The 18,254-nt window shown below is 38.2% G+C and overlaps 1 protein-coding gene across 1 annotated transcript in view; it reads right to left on the minus strand.

Moving 5' to 3' along the window:
- Nucleotides 1-18,254, minus strand: part of MRC1 (mannose receptor C-type 1) — a gene marked incomplete at its 5' end in the record, with an annotated part of 96,315 nt that overhangs the window by 14,964 nt on the left and 63,097 nt on the right. The window contains 8 exons of the mRNA XM_021696744.1: nucleotides 346-511; nucleotides 2,651-2,883; nucleotides 5,940-6,042; nucleotides 9,030-9,196; nucleotides 14,976-15,090; nucleotides 15,473-15,615; nucleotides 16,293-16,393; nucleotides 17,681-17,748. Coding sequence (XP_021552419.1) covers nucleotides 346-511; nucleotides 2,651-2,883; nucleotides 5,940-6,042; nucleotides 9,030-9,196; nucleotides 14,976-15,090; nucleotides 15,473-15,615; nucleotides 16,293-16,393; nucleotides 17,681-17,748 — 1,096 coding nt within the window. The remainder of the gene's footprint in view (nucleotides 1-345; nucleotides 512-2,650; nucleotides 2,884-5,939; nucleotides 6,043-9,029; nucleotides 9,197-14,975; nucleotides 15,091-15,472; nucleotides 15,616-16,292; nucleotides 16,394-17,680; nucleotides 17,749-18,254) is intronic.

Here is an 18,254-nt window from a genome sequence, read left to right on the forward strand (position 1 = left end):
ATAAAAATTCAAAAATCTAAAAAATGCAAATAAACTCTAGCACTGAAGAAAATTTTCTATCTCCATTATTGGATGGAGATAGATTTGGATTATTTAGATTATTTGGATCTATTTTATTTGGATCTATATATATTTGTTTGGATATCTATATATTTGTTATTATTTGGATCTATATATATTTGTTTATTACCAAGTCAGTCTTTTGTTCAGTGAAGGGATATGTTTTATTATCTTATTCTTAAGACCTCCAAGACATGTTACTGTTTAATAATACCAGTAGTGGTATGTATTGGCTAATTGAGAAAATTTCAAATCCCTTGATTGTCTTTTTTTGTATTCAATTACCATCTGATCTTTTGCAGAGAAAATAAAAACTTTCATTGCAAGATGCTGTCTTCCAGTAGCCATCAGGATCCAGATAAACACATGCTGATTTCAGTCTGGGCTCATCAGCAGCCCAGTTAGTGTACCTCATCCTCCATTTGTCAGTCCAAGCATACTCATTATTGGTCTGCAAGGACAAAAGCAACCATTAACATGGAGTCTTGTCTCATTTAGAAAACACCAAAAGAACCTAGTGAGGAGTAAAAGTATATTTAAGACTGTGATTTGACAAACGATCTTCAACATTTGGGAACAAAAAGGACATTTTATAAATCATTTCTACCAACTTAAATTCAGGAAATGTCACCTTTCTTTAAGAGAGACTCTTGGAGTTCCCCATAACTACATCCTTGAAAGGTAATTTGAAAAACACAGACTTAAAGAAACCTATGTCTTATTCTATGAAACTTTTTCTTCACAGGTTTTCAGTGTAAAATACAAATTTTGTCTTCAGAACAAATAAAATATGTATTATATTATCACTGAAATGATAATAAAAATTAAGTAGTTTTCATTGAACTTATAGACCTTGGAGAGAAACACTAATCTCTTCTGATCTTCTCATTGTTTAGCTTTTGAAAAAGTGCACATGCAAATGACAGGTGAGGTCAGCTGGACAGGTGACAGGAGACTAGGTGGCTTGCTTTCCAGTAAGGTGGTCTTTCAACAAATCATGATAGTAATTTTTACACAGCTGATTTTTTAATCAATTTGCACACTTACTTTCTTATTACATTTAGTAGAATGAATTTATGATCACATAAAAATTAATTAATAACATCAAAAATATTACTTATCAATAATATCCTTTAACAGCCTAAGAGAGATTTTACAAGTAATGCTTAAAAAACATGATACATAGTATTAACGAGATAAATGAATTTCAAAATAGTTCAAATAGTCCCCATTTCAACTGCATTATTTAACTTACCTAGCCAATTACAAAAGATTTAATGACAAATTCAAAAGCATGTGCTATCCCAAGTTAGGATTTTGTAGTATTCTACCACGTTTAATTGCATAATGCTTACACAGTCATTAATTCCACAAATATAAGAAAGATAATACTACTGTTTTAATTACAAATGTTGGTATAGTGGAAAAGCTACTTAATCTTTCCAAAAATAAATAAAAGCCTATTTTAAACTCATGAGAGAATTGTGACCATATCTACAAGAAGAAAATGAGTGAACTATCAAGCAAATTAATCACTAAAAATAGAGTCAATATAGACATAAAAATGTCTTGCCTAAGTTTAATCACAGAAATCATTGTGGAACCACTTACTTTTAAATGTTCACTTCCTTACTCAGGAATTACTCTGTGCATGAAGTGTACCTTTTGACCTCTGTAGCACAACATTAGAAGCTCAATCAAATCTGACACCAAACTACTTTCCAGTTCTATGTCCTTCTGCCTTTTTCTCTCTTAGTGGTACTCCTTCTTTATGTTCCACCATCCCAGATGACATCTATAAAGCCCGCTTTCTCTGAGAAGCCTTCTCGACCTTCTTCCCTGACTCAACCCATCTCTTTTCTCTCCTCTTGTTAGCACTTTTATATACCTCTCTTTGACATTTTCAATCTTGTCTCTTAGTTACTTGCAGATAGCTCTATTTCTTCTATTAGGAAGTTTGCTCGCTGGCTAGCTAAATAGATGGAGGATAGATGGATCACAGGGCATCAGAAAAGACTCATTATAGGTATATTTTGGCAACTTCATCACCACTCTTAGTTCTGTGCCCCCAACTCCCTCCCCCCACCCCAATTCTCTGCCAACCTGCCTTTTTCTTTTATGGAACACAGAGAATTGACTGCAGTGAAATTCTTCACACAACTTTAGGACTGATCACTCTAGAATGGCTTGCCACAAAAAAGTAAAAAGTGTCCTCATGATCCAAGAACCATGCCCCTGATCTGTTTTCTTAATTCCGATGGCACAGTTGTAATTGGGACACTAGAGAGGAGTAAATTAATAAATAAAAATGTTTAGATGCAGAATCTAATTTTAATATTCAAAAGCAATATTAAAGTTAATATAAGCTATATAAATCTTAGTTTGATTTCTGACTCATATCACTAGCTTGTTAGATCCTTGAAGGCATTGGATCCTTGCAAGATTGGATCTAGTTCACCTTCACATCATTCACATTGCCCAGCACAGTGTCTTACATATAACAAACGCCCAACAGAATGAACAGAAAGAGAATCATGTTTAATCACAATGTATCAATCATGTCAAGTCACACATATTTCCAGCATCTTACCAAGTTACTGTTCAGGGCGATCCACACAGGTTCATTAAATTTTTGCATTTGCATCCATGCAAATGCATTACTATAGGGATCTAGAATGCTAGCAATAAGGGAACTGTGAAGCTTGCAATACTTCTCTGCTTCATTCCACTCTAACTTTAATTTCATGAGTGAATAGTTACTTTCACCATATTTAATAAAGCCATCTGTTGGAATTGTTGTTGGAGGATTAGGCAAGGAAGAGTCTGGAACAAAAAGATTCATTTTGATTAGCATTCTCAATAAACATACTTTGAGTGTTAATGGTACACTTTACTACCATATCTCATACATTATAAAAATAATCAGAATAGCATAAGTCTAAACCATCGGGTGCTAAAAGTATTTTCATGAGTCATTTCACACCAAAAAACAAAGCTCTGTTTTTTAATCAGTATGGCTGGTTGAATGAAATAATTTCCAAACTGTATTTAGACCATTAATATAGATATGTAATCAAGTTTCTAAACTAAAAAAACCCCAAAAACCAAAAAATGAAAAGAAAAAAAAAACCCAAAAGGCTTGCAAATTCAATGAGATCTAGTATCTGAACAAAAGAAATGACACAGTTTAATCCCATCAATTAAAGAATATCTATCATTCTGTCATTACTAATCTTTACTTTACCACCTCGGTCATATTTCAAGGTCACCAACAGTCTTCCTCCCCCTCCTTCATCTGTTGTACCCTCTCCATGAATTTGCATCTCTTTGTATCTATTTGATTCTACTGTTAACTCAGCTTCAAGAGCCTGCTTTAGGTTTTGGCATGAAGCCAGACACCAGTCCTGGGTTCATTTAACCCTTATCCCGGGATCAGGCTTTTCTCCTACTAATGATTGCCTACGCCTTTCAGCCAGGCCTCCCATATCTTGATCAAACTGACTCAGGGGCTAGAGCCTAAGACAGAGTCACTTTGGCTTTCTGAACTTCTTTCCTCAGTCTTCCAGTATGAGTTTCTAATGGCTGTTGTAGGCCTACCCATCCTTTGTGCCACTTACTGTCAACACCCCAAAAAAGAGTTTCTTTCTGTGTCCCTTAACAGATGTCCTAAAGTGAGAGGTTAGCAAATGACAGCCAGAGGGTGAAATCTGGCCTGTTGTCTGTTTTTGTAGCCAATAAGCCCAGAATGTCTTTTAAATGGCTGACCAAAAAAAAAAAAAAAAAAAATCAGATAAGAATAATACTTTGTAACATGTAAACATTGTATGAAATTCAAATTTGTGTCCATAAATAAAATTTTATTGGAACACAGCCACGTTCACTTGTTTACGTGTTGTCTATGACTGCCTAGTATCATGTCAGAGTTGAGTAGTTGCAACAGAGAATGTGTATTTACAGCCTAAAATATCTACAACGTGTCTCTCTACAGAAAAAAATTGCCAACTCCTATCTGGGGTTCTTGATGTCCTTGCTTACCGATTTTGTCTTGGTTAATTCTCAGACGTGTTCCACTATATACTGACCTAATCTACCATCTGCCTTGTTCTGTCACTATCCCAATGCCAAACGTGCTTTTGATTACGCCTAGTAGGGTAATGACTTTATTTCAGCAAGGGCAGCTTCCCCTTTCTTCTACTGTTGCTGCCACCTTGTGTTGGTAGAAGAATATCATTAAACCAAGAGACCCAGACCAGCACCCTTCACATGGTACAGCCTGTAGAGACTGAATAGTCTTACCATTTCCCAACTTGGGGAGGTCTGGGTTTGTCTCAATACCCGTGGGAAATTTGGCGACCACTAAAAGTGGCAAATGAGGCTTGAGGTAAAGCTTAAAAAAAAGTTTCATGGAAGGCTATATGCAATTAGGAAACAGCTCATCTGTCCGACTGGTTTGTTTATTAAAACATTCATAAAACAATTATAAGGAAAAACTAAAATATTGAGGGGTTATTTTCAGGTGGTTGGATTGTAGGTAATTTTTTCCCTTCTTTATGCTTTTCTGCATTTTCTAAAACATCAACAAAGAACATGTGTTACATATTTTTTAAAATGGTAGGTTTATATATATATAAATATATATATAAATAAAAACATGAATGTATAGGTGAATGATGATAAATATTTTTATTTTTTAATAAGCTTTTATTAGTGGCAAATATTCTACCACTTATGTTTATAATAGGAAGAAAAAGATTTTCAAAGAGCTTGTGAGTCATCATTCACTCCTGGAAGGATACTCGCTCCTTTTACTTAAAACCTGGGCAAAAATGGCATGTGTGCTTTCTGGTGGCCTAAGATTCTGCTGCCAGAGAACAGAGCATAGAGGGGAAAGCAACAGGTCCTGGACCAGCTTCTGAATTAATGAAAGCTTAGAATTTCTGCAGTACTTTTCAATAATCTGAAAATACCTCAAGTGATTTTCACTCATGGTCATGAGTTGACCTTAGTTCCCTGATTCTCTACAAAGTGTAGAAAAATCGGTTTGATGCATTAGAACAAGTACCTTCTAATTCAAACTCTAAGAGCTGTTCTCAGAATGAGAGCAGCCCACCCCACTCTGCACCCTCCTCTCTAAACCACCAATTTCCAATTTCTGGCCCTCTTTTTGTGTAGCTAGACATTTGTATCCTTCTTTCGCTGGAGACTAAAGTACGTACAACCATAATCTGGACTCTCAGTAAATATGCACATATTCTGTTTTATTTTTGTTTAACCATAGGGCTTCCTAAGATACAAAATGAAACACAAATCAGGTGTCTACATTTTTAGGGGGCGCCTGGCTGGCTCAGTCAGTAGAACATGCGACTCTTGATCTCGGGGTTGTGAGTTCAAGCCCCATGTGGGGTACAGAGATTACTTAAAATTTTTAAGAAAAAAAGGATATCTACATTTTTAAAGACAGAGAATACAGAACCAATGAGGTATATATGATGATTTGTGCCAAAGGTTCTCAAATTAGGCAAACAGAACCAAGTATTCTTACGGTGACATTTTTAAAAAGGTACAGGTAGGCAAATATCCTACATTTCTTATGAAGTTAGAAAAAGTTCCAACTTCAAGTGTAATCTGCACAAAATTTTTTGGTAACGGATGAAGGGGTACACTTACGAATAGTTTCTAGAAAATGTCACCCTTATGCTCTTTCACAGACACACATGGATTGAGTTGAGAAACAATGTGCATGGGAATGGCCATTCTTTAAATAAAACTTTATGTTTTTAGAGCTGTTAAGGTTTAGAGCAAAATTGAGAAGAAGGTCATTTTTTAAAATATATTAAATAACCCAGCTCTATGGGCAGGCAAGTTTTGGTAGAACTTACCAGAAAGTGTCTGGCATATGTAACCTCGTTTACTGTCACATGTGTCATCCATCCATTTTCCTGCATCCCTTGATTTCCCTCCAATAATAACCACACAGTCAGCCTGTACATTTGTGGAGAAAGGAAAATAAAAAGCAGTGTGAATCAATAATTGTTTAAATCTATTCATTAATAAGCCAAGAATATCCCTCATGCCTAACCACCAAATCTAAAGATCATCCTAATTCATTTACAGTCACTTTCAATTCATCCTTACTTTTCCATGCAACTGCTCACACTTTTCAAGGGAATCTCTCACACTGAACTCTTGCTATTTTTATTTAAAAATCAGATAGATTTGGATAATTTTAGAGACAGGTTTGAGAAACTTTGCTATCAGAAATGGTATAAATCTCTACCAAAATTTAACAATCAAATGTTAGGAGAATACAATATCTTCTCCATATAAATTCTCATGATTCAAACCCCAAAATAGGTATCCTACTGTTAAAGAGAAATAAGCATAATCTATATTTTTTCATTGCTAATTTAATTTATACAAGTACCATTATGGATTCAGCAAATTGCTGGTGTGTAGCTAGAAAGTTTCACATGTTATTTGCAATCTTACAGGGAAGTATGCCAGGCTGGAAAGAGTTTTTTTATTTTTTGTTGTGAATATGTTTGCAATATCAAGCTTCCATAGGACAATCTATGAGCCAAAGCAAGTAAAGAAGTCAAGAAACCTGCCCCTGCTGAAGTTTTCATCCAGTGTCAGATGAAGATTTTGATTTATCATGTGTTGGGCTTCTTTAACCCATTGGTTCTAATAATTGTAGCTCACACCTATAATATCTGACATTGTTCTAAGTACTATATACATATTAATTCCTGTAAACTCACATCCATCCTTAGTGGTTGGTCCTATGAGTATGCCCATTTCATAGATGAAAGATCTGAGGCGCAGGTTCATTGAGGCACAGGTTAACTTGCCCACGGTTACACAGCTAATAAATAAGAGTTAGGACTCAAACCCCAGGCACGCAGTCTCCTGGCATAGACCTTGGGCACTGTACTATCGTGCTTCTCAGCAAGTGAGGAATGCAAAGCATGCTGTGAGCAGGAGTGCTCCCCAGGAAGGGTTTCTTGTTGATAAACAGCCACAAAAGAAGGGAAGATTGCATATTATCTTGACGGGACAGAACGACTGGAACTTCTCTCCCAGGCAGTAATGAAGAGCTAGGCCAGCACGCAATGATGCCAAGCAGAAAGATGGAAAGAACCCCAATCCTTAGCTTTGTCCCCCCATTCCCTGATCCATGGTTGCAATGCCTTTGCAACCTCCCTGCCTCCAGCCTCATTATCCCATGAACTTCAACTTCTGGGAACTCCCAATCCTACATTTAGATGCTCCACTCATTCCCATCTTCCTTCTTAGCTATTCTTATCTTCCATTACCCTTGCTTACAGTCTGTGCTCTACTCCAGAAAACCTGTAGAGAGCAAGCATGTTTCCACCACAAAACCCGTAAAAAAAGTTCTCTCACACTCTATTTATCACACTGTATTTAATCCTCGTCATTTTTCAAGTCCTGAAATTGTAACAACACAGTATGTGTGTTTTGATTCCATTTTTGAGAAACTATTTTTCATGCACTAAGAAAAAGTCTAGAAATAAATTAAACAAAAAATTAACAGTGTTTTTTCCCTGGACGGTGAGATAGCAGATTTTGCTTTTGTTGTCTCTGCTTGTCTTTATGTTCTCAAAACAAAACAAAACTTGGGCAACAATAAAATTTTTTTGCTTTACACAAAATTCACCCCCATCCAGAAATTTTTCTAAGCAAACCTCACCTCACTCCATTCTACTTTAACTTCTTCAGTAAGTTTTTAGCCCTCATGAATATAATGAAGATGCAAAGAATTTCTCCACAGAAAATCACTAACCCGTCATCTAAATGTATCTACCCTAACAGAGCTAACCCAATTAACTATCATAAAGGCACCATTTTGATCAGATCATTTTTCTGCTCTAACCTTTTCTCACTGCCCATCTGACAAAGTCCAAACTCACTCCTGGGGCAACTAAATTTCTCTAAATTCTGCTGTCAACCTTGCAAAGTTTACTACTACTTCTTTTCTGTATAAAAACCCTGCTATATCCCAAGTCATTTTTCTCCTGCCCAGACCCACCTGGTGCTTTTTTCTTGAAGATTTTATTCACCTTGCCCACTTAGCATGGTCTTCCTCACCCCATATACCCAACTTTCCTGATCATTGTTTTAAACCTCTTGAGGAAAAGACCCATAGCTGATTTTTTTTTCTCATATTCCTTCTCTTCATCAAATGAAAGCCTCCCTAAATAAGTATTGACTGATTAGATCATGTTATCCCACAGTAAGCTTCTTTCCTCCTAACTACTACAGGGCTTTATAACTGATCCTGTCATCATATACTTGCGTTTCTTACTCCCTTCTTTCCTGTATCAGACTTGTGGTCTTACATAAATGTAAGCTTCTTTAAGGTCAGAACAAAATCTGCCGTTTCTTCATGTTTTTCTCAATGCCTAGTGTGGTGTTTAACATTGACTGGTTGGCTGTTAATTGATGCAAGATTAAAACTACTACAATAATAACCCACTCATCTGTCTCTTAGGTTAATATATAAGAGCACCTAGCACTGTGTTTGGCACATAGTAAGTATCCTACAGATGGCAGCTCAATCATGTTAACTTCTATCTTTGGAAGGAGTAGTTGCTGTCAGACTTACAGCCTTAATACTACAAGCTTCAAGAGTTTAGAGGCAGGTGATGCAAATAAAATTGATAACTCTGGATTCAAGTGTACCTCCTGACAGCAACATAGACCCAGATTGGAGCTGGCTTTCCCATCCCTTGATACCTCCATCACCTACCCCACAAGTTGAAGAGTTTGAATTGAATTTATACCCCTTCTCTTAAGGCTGGCTCAGTCTGAAACACTTAAGATCTGCAAGAATGAACCAGATCAAGGAGAACTCTGGTAGATGTTTCACAGAAGATGAATCACTAATATGCAGTCAATAAGCAGCAGGCTGACAGTACACGGAGAGTTGACCTGAAACTGATATTTACATCTTCATAGGAAAGACTGCTCCTTCTTCCACCAGGATAACCTTTGCCCCAGTTTGTATAATGAACTCCTCGCCCATCCGTCCAAAGGAACGTGTGCTCTGAATTCACATCATTCAGCCCAGTCCAGGCATTAAAAGCGGAGTCCTTCATATGATAGGTAAGAAATGCTGAAAGAAATTTCCACAAGATAATTTTAACCTTTGGGGGAAAATACTCAAAATATGGGAAAATATTCAAAATACATATTTGTAAAATACTGTGTACGTGATTAAGGTCTTTATTATTATTTAAAACCACTTACCATGAAAACAAACACATTCTAACCTTAATATCACCTTATCACTTCAGTTCGTACTTCAGAAAGTTTCGTATAATAAAAGTCTAGGCCACTAGACATTATCTGGGCCACTGCAGACAGCTGGACAGACTGGGCCGTGCCCAGGGGCAGTGGGGAACTGGGACAAGGGTGGCTGAGTCCATCCCACGCCCCGCACGCCATGTCATACACCCCGATCTGGGCTGTGGCTGCCTGCCATCTTGCAGGAAGAGGGTACGGTTTCCAATTCACACACACTCATCCTATGAGTTAGCAGGTGTCCTGATTCTTTCAATAAGATAATCTGATCATAAGAACTAGGGGGCAAATAGGGCTCTTAATCCAGAAAACGTCTAAAAATGAAACCTACTTGTCAAAACAAGAAGCATGAGGCTGTCAAGTTATCACTACTTCGGATTTCCAAACCAAAAGAGCTACCCGATTGGAACTCCCTCTCAGCAGCAACTGCTAAGGGGTCAGCAGCCATCCCACCCCATGTGCCCAGACCAAGGGGGCATCCTGACATTAAGCACTTGCATCATTAGGAGAGAAGATATAGAAAAATGCAGAAAATGTAGAGCCAGTGTGGCCTCTTTCTTCCTTGCCCGTTCTGTGGCACAGAGGAGGGTGGCAAATATCCAGAAGCTGTAAAAGGCTTCAGTGAACACGTGCCCCATCCCCTGTCTACTTGGCCTTGCACACGCCTCCCACACCAGCCGGCTGCCTGCCACAGCTAGCAAGCTCGTCTGCCAGGAGCCGAGGATGCCCAGGTGAATGAGCACCAACTCAACAGAACGATTTCCAAACACTTACGCTTACACCCGACTCCTGAATGCAAATAGGATATGGAGTGACTAAGCATCTGGGTAACTCAAAGAAAATGCAAAATAGAGAGAAGCCCAAAGAGACACAATCATCTGTTTATTCATGAAACAAACAATTCCATGGAAGGGCCATGGTTACGTGTTTATTCTCCTCCTGGAGTAGCAGAGGAAATAACCGCTCTGCTCAGAGATTTGCTTATTTCTCAACTAAAGTTAAAAAAAAATTTTTTTTTCTTTCAACATTTTTCAGAGGGAGAAGAGCATGGCTAGATATTTATTTTGGTTTTGTTTTATTTCCTAAATAAGATCTTAACTTTCCCCATCCCCAAATTAAAATGAATGTGTAAAAGCCCTACCTGCCAATATTTCAGCACTGACTTTTTTTTCTGCCAACAACCACAATAAGAATTCAACATCGTGTGCCGGGTTTGCCAGGAATAATGTTATTTTATCTGAAAATTGTTTCCTTCTGCACATCTCTATTACCCAGGTTCTAATTTTGTGATGCCAGGAATCAGCACTTTGTGGTTAAGAGAAGAAATCAATTATTATGTTTCTCTGTTGGGTAGCTAAGCCCAAAATGTGGTAGGCCAGTTAGAGAAATATGAATATTCTATTCTGAAAATGTTTCTATTGTGTGCTATGGTTTGACCCTTTTCTTTCAGGGTCTGGCAAGTTGCTGAACTTGACAAAGGCTCTCAGTGAAATCTTGGTTGATTTACTGCATCATGTGTTCCAAGAGAGCACATGACTGCATTTATGGAGTAGAGGAAACATTTAAGAAAAGGCCATGGAAGGTTCCTGGGTCTTTCTTTTTTGTAGATTTTCTGAGACATACCATGTTTTCCAGTAAGCGATTTTGGAAGTCAAAGAATCTCAAAACCAGAAGGGAACTTAGAAATTATGCAGTTCCTCATCTCCCTCTTAACATCTCACATAAATTCATTCATACAAATATTTATTGAACATCTTTCATTCTACGTACCAGTCTGTGTGACTCTATAGCACCCAATTGAGAGCTTTCCAATGTAATCATTTTCACAGCCTTTTAGAGAACTCACAAAGCAGCTCATTTAATCAGTTCTGTTTCTTTGCCTCTTCAGTTAGATTTATTCCTAGGTGTCTTATGGCTTTGGGTGCCATTGTAAATGGGATTGACTCCTTAATTTCTCTTTCTTCTGTCTTCTTGTTGGTTTATAGGAATGCCACTGATTTCTGTGCATTGATTTTATATCCTGCCACTTTACTGAATTCCTGTATGAGTTCTAGCAGTTTTGGGGTGGAGTCTTTTGGGTTTTCCACATAAAGTATCATATCATCTGCAAACAGTGAGAGTTTGACTTCTTCTTTGCAGATTTGGATGCCTTTTATTTCTTTTTGTTGTCTGATTGCTGTGGCTAAGACTTCTAATACTATGTTCAATAGCAGTGGTGATAGTGGACACCCCTGCTGCATTTCTGACCTTAGGGGGAAAGCTCTCAGTTTTTCGCCATTGAGAATGATATTCGCTGTAAGTTTTTCATAGATAGCTTTTATGATATTGAGGTATGTACCCTCTATCCCTACACTCTGAAGAGTTTTGATCAAGAAAGGATGCTGTACTTTGTCAAATGCTTTTTCTGCATCTATTGAGAGGATCATAAGGTTCTTGTTCTTTCTTTTATTAATGTATCATATTGATTGATTTGCGGATGTTGAACCAACCTTGCAGCCCAGGGATAAATCCCACTTGGTCGTGGTGAATAATCCTTTTAATGTACTGTTGGATCCTATTGGCTAGTATTTTGGTGAGAATTTTTGCATCCATGTTCATCAAGGATATTGGTCTGTAATTCTCCTTTTTGATGGGGTCTTTTTCTGGTTTTGGGATCAAGGTAATGGTGGCTTCATAAAACGAGTTTGGAAGTTTTCCTTCCATTTCTATTTTTTGGAACAGTTTCAGAAGAATAGGTATTAATTCTTCTTTAAATGTTTGGTAGAATTCCCCTGGGAAGCCATCTGGCCCTCGGCTTTTGTTTGTTGGGAGATTTTTTTTTTTTAAAGATTTTATTTATTTATTTGACAGAGAGAGACACAGCGAGAGAGGGACCACAAGCAGGGGGAGTGGGAGAGGAAGAAGCAGGCTTCCCGCCAAGCAGGGAGCCCGATGTGGGGCTCGATCCCAGGACCCTGGGACCATGACCTGAGCCGAAGGCAGACGCTTAACGACTGAGCCACCCAGGTGCCCTGTTGGGAGATTTTTGATGACTGCTTCAATTTCCTTAGTGGTTATAGGTCTGTTCAGGTTTTCTATTTCTTCCTGGTTCAGTTTTGGTAGTTGATACATCTCTAAGAAAGCATCCATTTCTTCCAGATTATCTAATTTGCTGGCATATAGCTGCTCATAATATGTTCTTATAATTGTTTGTATTTCTTTGGTGTTGGTTGTGATCTCTCCTCTTTCATTCATGATTTTATTTATTTGGGTCCTTTCTCTTTTCTTTTTGATAAGTCTGGCCAGGGGTTTATCAATCTTGTTAATTCTTTCAAAGAACCAGCTCCTAGTTTTGTGGATCTGTTCTACTGTTCTTTTGGTTTCTATTTCATTGATTTCTGCTCTGATCTTTATTACATGAACAGACATTTTTCCAAAGAAGACATCCAAATGGCCAACAGACACATGAAAAAGTGCTCAACATCGCTCGGCATCAGGGAAATCCAAATCAAAACCTCAATGAGATATCACCTCACACCAGTCAGAATGGCTAAAATTAACAAGTCGAGAAATGACAGATGTTGGTGGGGATGCAGAGAAAGGGGAACCCTCCTACACTGTTGGTGGGAATGCAAGCTGGTGCAGCCACTCTGGAAAACAGTATGGAGGTTCCTCAAAAAGTTGAAAATAGAGCTACCCTACGACCCAGCAATTGCACTACTGGGTATTTACCCCAAAGATACAAATGTAGGGATCCAAAGGGGTACATGCTTCCCGATGTTTATAGCAGCAATGTCCACAATAGCCAAACTGTGGAAAGAGCCAAGATGTCCATTGACAGATGAATGGATAAAGAAGATGTGGTATATATACACAATGGAATATTATGCAGCCATCAAAAGGAATGAAATCTTGCCATTTGCAACGACATGGATGGAACTGGAGGGTGTTATGCTGAGCGAAATAAGTCAATCAGAGAAAGACATGTATCATATGACCTCACTGATATGAGGAATTCTTTTTTTTTTAAAGATTTTATTTATTTATTTGAGAGAGAGAGAATGAGAAAGAGAGCACATGAGAGGGGATAGGGTCAGAGGGCAAAGCAGACTCCCTGCCGAGCAGGGAGCCCGATGCGGGACTCGATCCAGGGACTCCAGGATCATGACCTGAGCCGAAGGCAGTCGCTTAACCAACTGAGCCACCCAGGCGCCCTGATATGAGGAATTCTTAATCTCAGGAAACAAACTGAGGGTTGGTGGAATGGTGGGGGGTGGGGGGGATGGGGTGGCTGGGTGATAGACACTGGGGAGGGTATGTGCTATGGTGAGCACTGTGAATTGTGCAAAACTGTTGAATCACAGATCTGTACCTCTGAAACAAATAATACATTATATGTTTAAAAAAGAAAAAGAAGAAGAAGAAGATAGCAGGAGGGGAAGAATGAAGGGGGAGAAATCGGAGGGGGAGATGAACCATGAGAGACGATGGATTCTGAAAAACAAACTGAGGGTTCTAGAGGGGAGGGTGGTGGGGGATGGGTTAGCCTGGTGATGGGTATTAAAGAGGGCACGTACTGAATGGAGCACTGGGTGTTATATGCAAACAATGAATCATGGAACACTACATCGAAAACTAATGATGTAATGTATGGTGATTAACATAACATAAAAAAAAAATCAGTTCTAATTGTGAGAATGACCTCCAGATTTTGAGCCTAAATCTATTTCTTTGTAACAGCAGTTCATTGGTGCTAAGTATTTGTTCCGGAACTATACAGGTCTTCTCTTTTCAAAGCCCACACTTTTCCAGGCTCTGAAAGCTGAAGGTCTTTCAAACATGCCTCACTTACAGCCTGCTGTGGCTTCCAAACCCTCCATGAATTTAGTTACTTCATCCGGCTGCTCTGCAGGTGGTTAGCATCCTCCTTCAAGTGACAAGTCACTAATTTAGCTTAGTATCTATTTCAGGTAAGGTGGCCATGAAGAGACCATACAAAATTGGTCAACTATCTTTCTCTTGACAACATAATAAATTTTATAGTCTGCTATATGGATACGGTGAGTTTTCTCCTTCAATGATTTCTTCAAAGCTCTGAATTACCCTTATGTTTTATGGGGAAAAAAGTCTCAATTTGTTCAAAGTTCCTATTTAAAAATTAGTTCTTTTGCCTTTTAGGGTATGTGATCAAGTGATTAAAAGTGCAATAAATGGAAAATTAGCAATTTTCCATTTCACTCCTAGAACTACTCTACTTCTTTGGCTCTTTGGGGAATAAACTGGTTTGGTGGAAACAGAATGGAATGTCAGTTGAACAGCCAGTTTAATTCCCAACCCTCCCACTTAGCAGCGGGTTCCCTGAACACCACTTCCTCATTCACAAGTGGGGTGATGATAACCGGCTTCACAGAGTTGTCCTAACAATGAAAAGGGACTTTCTTTGTTAAATGCCCAGCGTGGTGCCTACACTGAATAAAACAGTTCTCCACGTGTGTTTAGGTTTTCTCCCCTGCCTAGTGTTTACTCTGGAAAACCAAAATGTCATTTACTATCAGCAGGGGAAAAAAAATTACATATTTAAGTGCATCACTGATCATACAATGTCTGCATACCTTGCTCCTTTTCGTTGCGGATTGATACCAGATTTCCCCCAAATCCTATGCAAGCTTTTCGTGCCTCTTGCCAACTTTTTCTTTCGTCTTCAACAAATCCAAAGATTTTGAAACACTCGGATGAAAGAGAAAAAAAGGGACTAAATACAGATAATAGTGCTTGCTCTAAAGAAATGTAAAATTTTCACGATGATTATAGCTGCATATACATTTTCTCCAGCCAAATAGAGATCCAAAAGGTTAAGTGAGTTTTATCACCCATGAACTTCCTTGGCCAAGTTTTTTTCTTCCTCAGAACAAAGGACACACCCACTTGGAGAATAGCTCCACGTATTCTCTCCATTTCCATAAAGAATTTGACATAGGAACTTCTCTCTATTCTCACCTAACATTTTCTGAAGGCATTAGGTAAGCAAAAGTTACCTCTGAACTGAACAATGTGCATTGTCACTCTCCGCATTGATCAATACCAAGACTACAACTAATTTTCTTAGTACCTTGTTATTGTAAAAATTCCAGCCTTCCTTACAGCCTCCTGGGACTGAAGGTGCCGTTGGAGTAATGGTGGTGTTGATGCTGTTGTTATGTCTCTGGCAGATGAAGGCATTTGGATAACCACAATTAATGTCATTCCAAAACCCTGGCAAAGGACAAAAGAGCCAAGTTAGACTTACATATTTGCATTGAAAAACATTCTTTTTTTTAAAAAAAAATCCACTTATGTTTTATAGGATTCTCAGAAATAGCTTAGACATTTTTACACAAGTGACTAGAAAGATCTATGCCTGACCCTTTTGTTCTTTCACTTACGCCGATAATAGTTCAACTTTATAGAGAGCTTCCTATGAGCCCAGAATAAACCTGATGTTGCAGATGTATTGTCTAAATAGCCACTAAGAGCTAATAATAATAATCTAATAATACCTCACCTTAGATGTACCAAGCATTTGCTTAGGGTTTTAGGTATACTGCATGTTTAATCTCAACAACAGGCAAGTTCTGTGATTATTCTCATTTTACAGACAAAGATGTGTGGAGGGATAAAGGAGATAGATAAACATTCTGGATATTTTGCTCAAATCAAAACATGAAGAAATGTTTCATAAAATGAGAAGTGAGAAGGTTGTGTCATGCATTAGAGGAAATATTAAGCATCCACTCTCACAAACCGAACAGTGATGCTGCTGAAATTAAACTTCTTTATTTTCTCTGCTTCTCTTACCCGATTTGAGTGAACGACTTGCTACCTTTAGCCTAGGGATGTAGCAAATGACACATCACGCCACAAGGCAAACTCAACATTTTTACATTGTCTACCTGAATTTGAATACATGGTCACGCAGTTTTCATCGTCATTTGCAAAATTAGGTTCACCTGTGGCCCAAGCCACGTAATCCACTTTGCTCCCATCCATCCAACTGGAAAAGAAAATTCAGACATTTAGCAATAATAATCCAAACATTAGGATAACTGACTACAGCCTGGTGTGCGGAACAGATGAGTCAATGAAGATGAATGGGGCACAGGATTTTAAGCAAACAGAAGAGAGGATTCTAGAGAGACCAGCAGGGAAACTCCCAAGTGGTTGGTGCTGCCCATGGTATTGTGCTCCTCTGTGGCAACCCAGTGCCCTGGCTTGTCTGTCTTCTTCTCCCTCTCTGGAAGAAGCTACCTTTAGTCTTGAAGGGAGAGAGGTCAAGGAGATCCTGGTTTCTTTGGAAGTGGGCCAGAAGCAAACAGCCTCTGAGAGTACTTAGTAGGCATGATTCCCACAAAACAAAACCACCCATAGAGAGAGACCAAGAATGCAGAGTTTCTCATTAAGCCCATACTCTGATTTCCATGTTTATTCCAGGTTTGTCCTAAGGTATGTGGGCCAATGCTTATTTTCATAAGTTATGGAAATTCAGAGACTGTTAGCTGGAAAGACAGCAAGAAATCATCAAATGTGACTGACCCTCTTATTTTAGAGATGATTAAAATGGGTGCTTGTCCAAAGAAGCATCAAGCATTTCTGATCTTTAAAAATAATGAGTGTGAGTTTTGGGTCTCTCTTGCTCAAAAATGGCAATTAATGGTCAAGCAGAACATATGCAGCTAAAACATCTGTGCATGAGCCAGGAAGACATATCTGCTCTTCAAACTTAGGAGAACATGTGTATTAATGAATGAGGAAAGAAACCCCAAAAATGTACTAATTTCCTCCCTCCCACAGCTTTTCCTGGCCCCTGTATCTAATGGAAAACAGTACAGTCATTCCTTTGAAGGGAAAGCATTTCAGGCAGTTGAAAGGGTATTTCAAAGTAGTGCTGTGAAAACAGTAAGTGGGGCAACATAAAAGGACCCTTTAATTCTGTGCACCAAGGATGGTCCAAATGGGAATCATAATATTCAAAATAAGTTCAGTATTCATATATGTATATCTTCTTAGTAGATCACTGCCTAACATGTGATAATACCCGAAAACAAAGATAGGTCGAGTTTTGCAAGATTAAATCAGACTTTTAGTTGTTTGAGAATTATGAGGTTGAAAACATTTAAGAGGATTTTTAAAAATTCTTTTTGTTTTTTGAAGATGCTTCTTAGATTGAGAACTCAGTAGGATCTTTAAAAATGTATTCAGCGAAACAAAAGTCTCAAAATAACTCTTAGATGTTTATCAGATCACTCTCTGAAGCAAAGTTGTTTCATTTTGATGTACTTACATAAACTTTTTATCCAAGCTGATCAGTAAGCCAATAAAATATGCTGGCTGTGCATCATTCCTGTTTACCTAAAAGATGGAAGTTTACATATAGGTCAATCCATACTTATATAGTAAGAAAATTCTTTTTTTAAAAAAAGATTTATATATATATATTTGAAATACAGAGCATGAGCAGGGAGAGGGGCAGAGGGAGAGGGAGAGAGAGAATCTCAAGCAGACTCCATGCTGAGTGCAGAGCCCAATGTGGGGCTCGATCTCAGGACCCCAAGATTAAACTGTGCCGAAAACCAAGAGTTGACGCTCAACCAACTGAGCCACCCAGGTGCTCCTATAATAAGAAAATTCTTAAACAAAACCTAATTATTAATGAGGCAGCCCATTTAGGACTTTTTCTAAGGAGGGATTCATGCAGAAATTTTGTTGTACATTCAAAGTGATGTTTTTCATAGAAATAATAAGAAAAATATTGGGGTGCTTGGCTGGCTGAGTCAGAGGAGCATGCGACTCTTGATTTTGGGGTTGTGAATTCAAGCCCCACATTGGATGTAAAAATTACTTAAATAAATACGCTT

The sequence above is a fragment of the Neomonachus schauinslandi genome, chromosome 5 (genome assembly GCF_002201575.2).
Source record: "Neomonachus schauinslandi chromosome 5, ASM220157v2, whole genome shotgun sequence".
Taxonomy (NCBI): domain Eukaryota; kingdom Metazoa; phylum Chordata; class Mammalia; order Carnivora; family Phocidae; genus Neomonachus; species Neomonachus schauinslandi.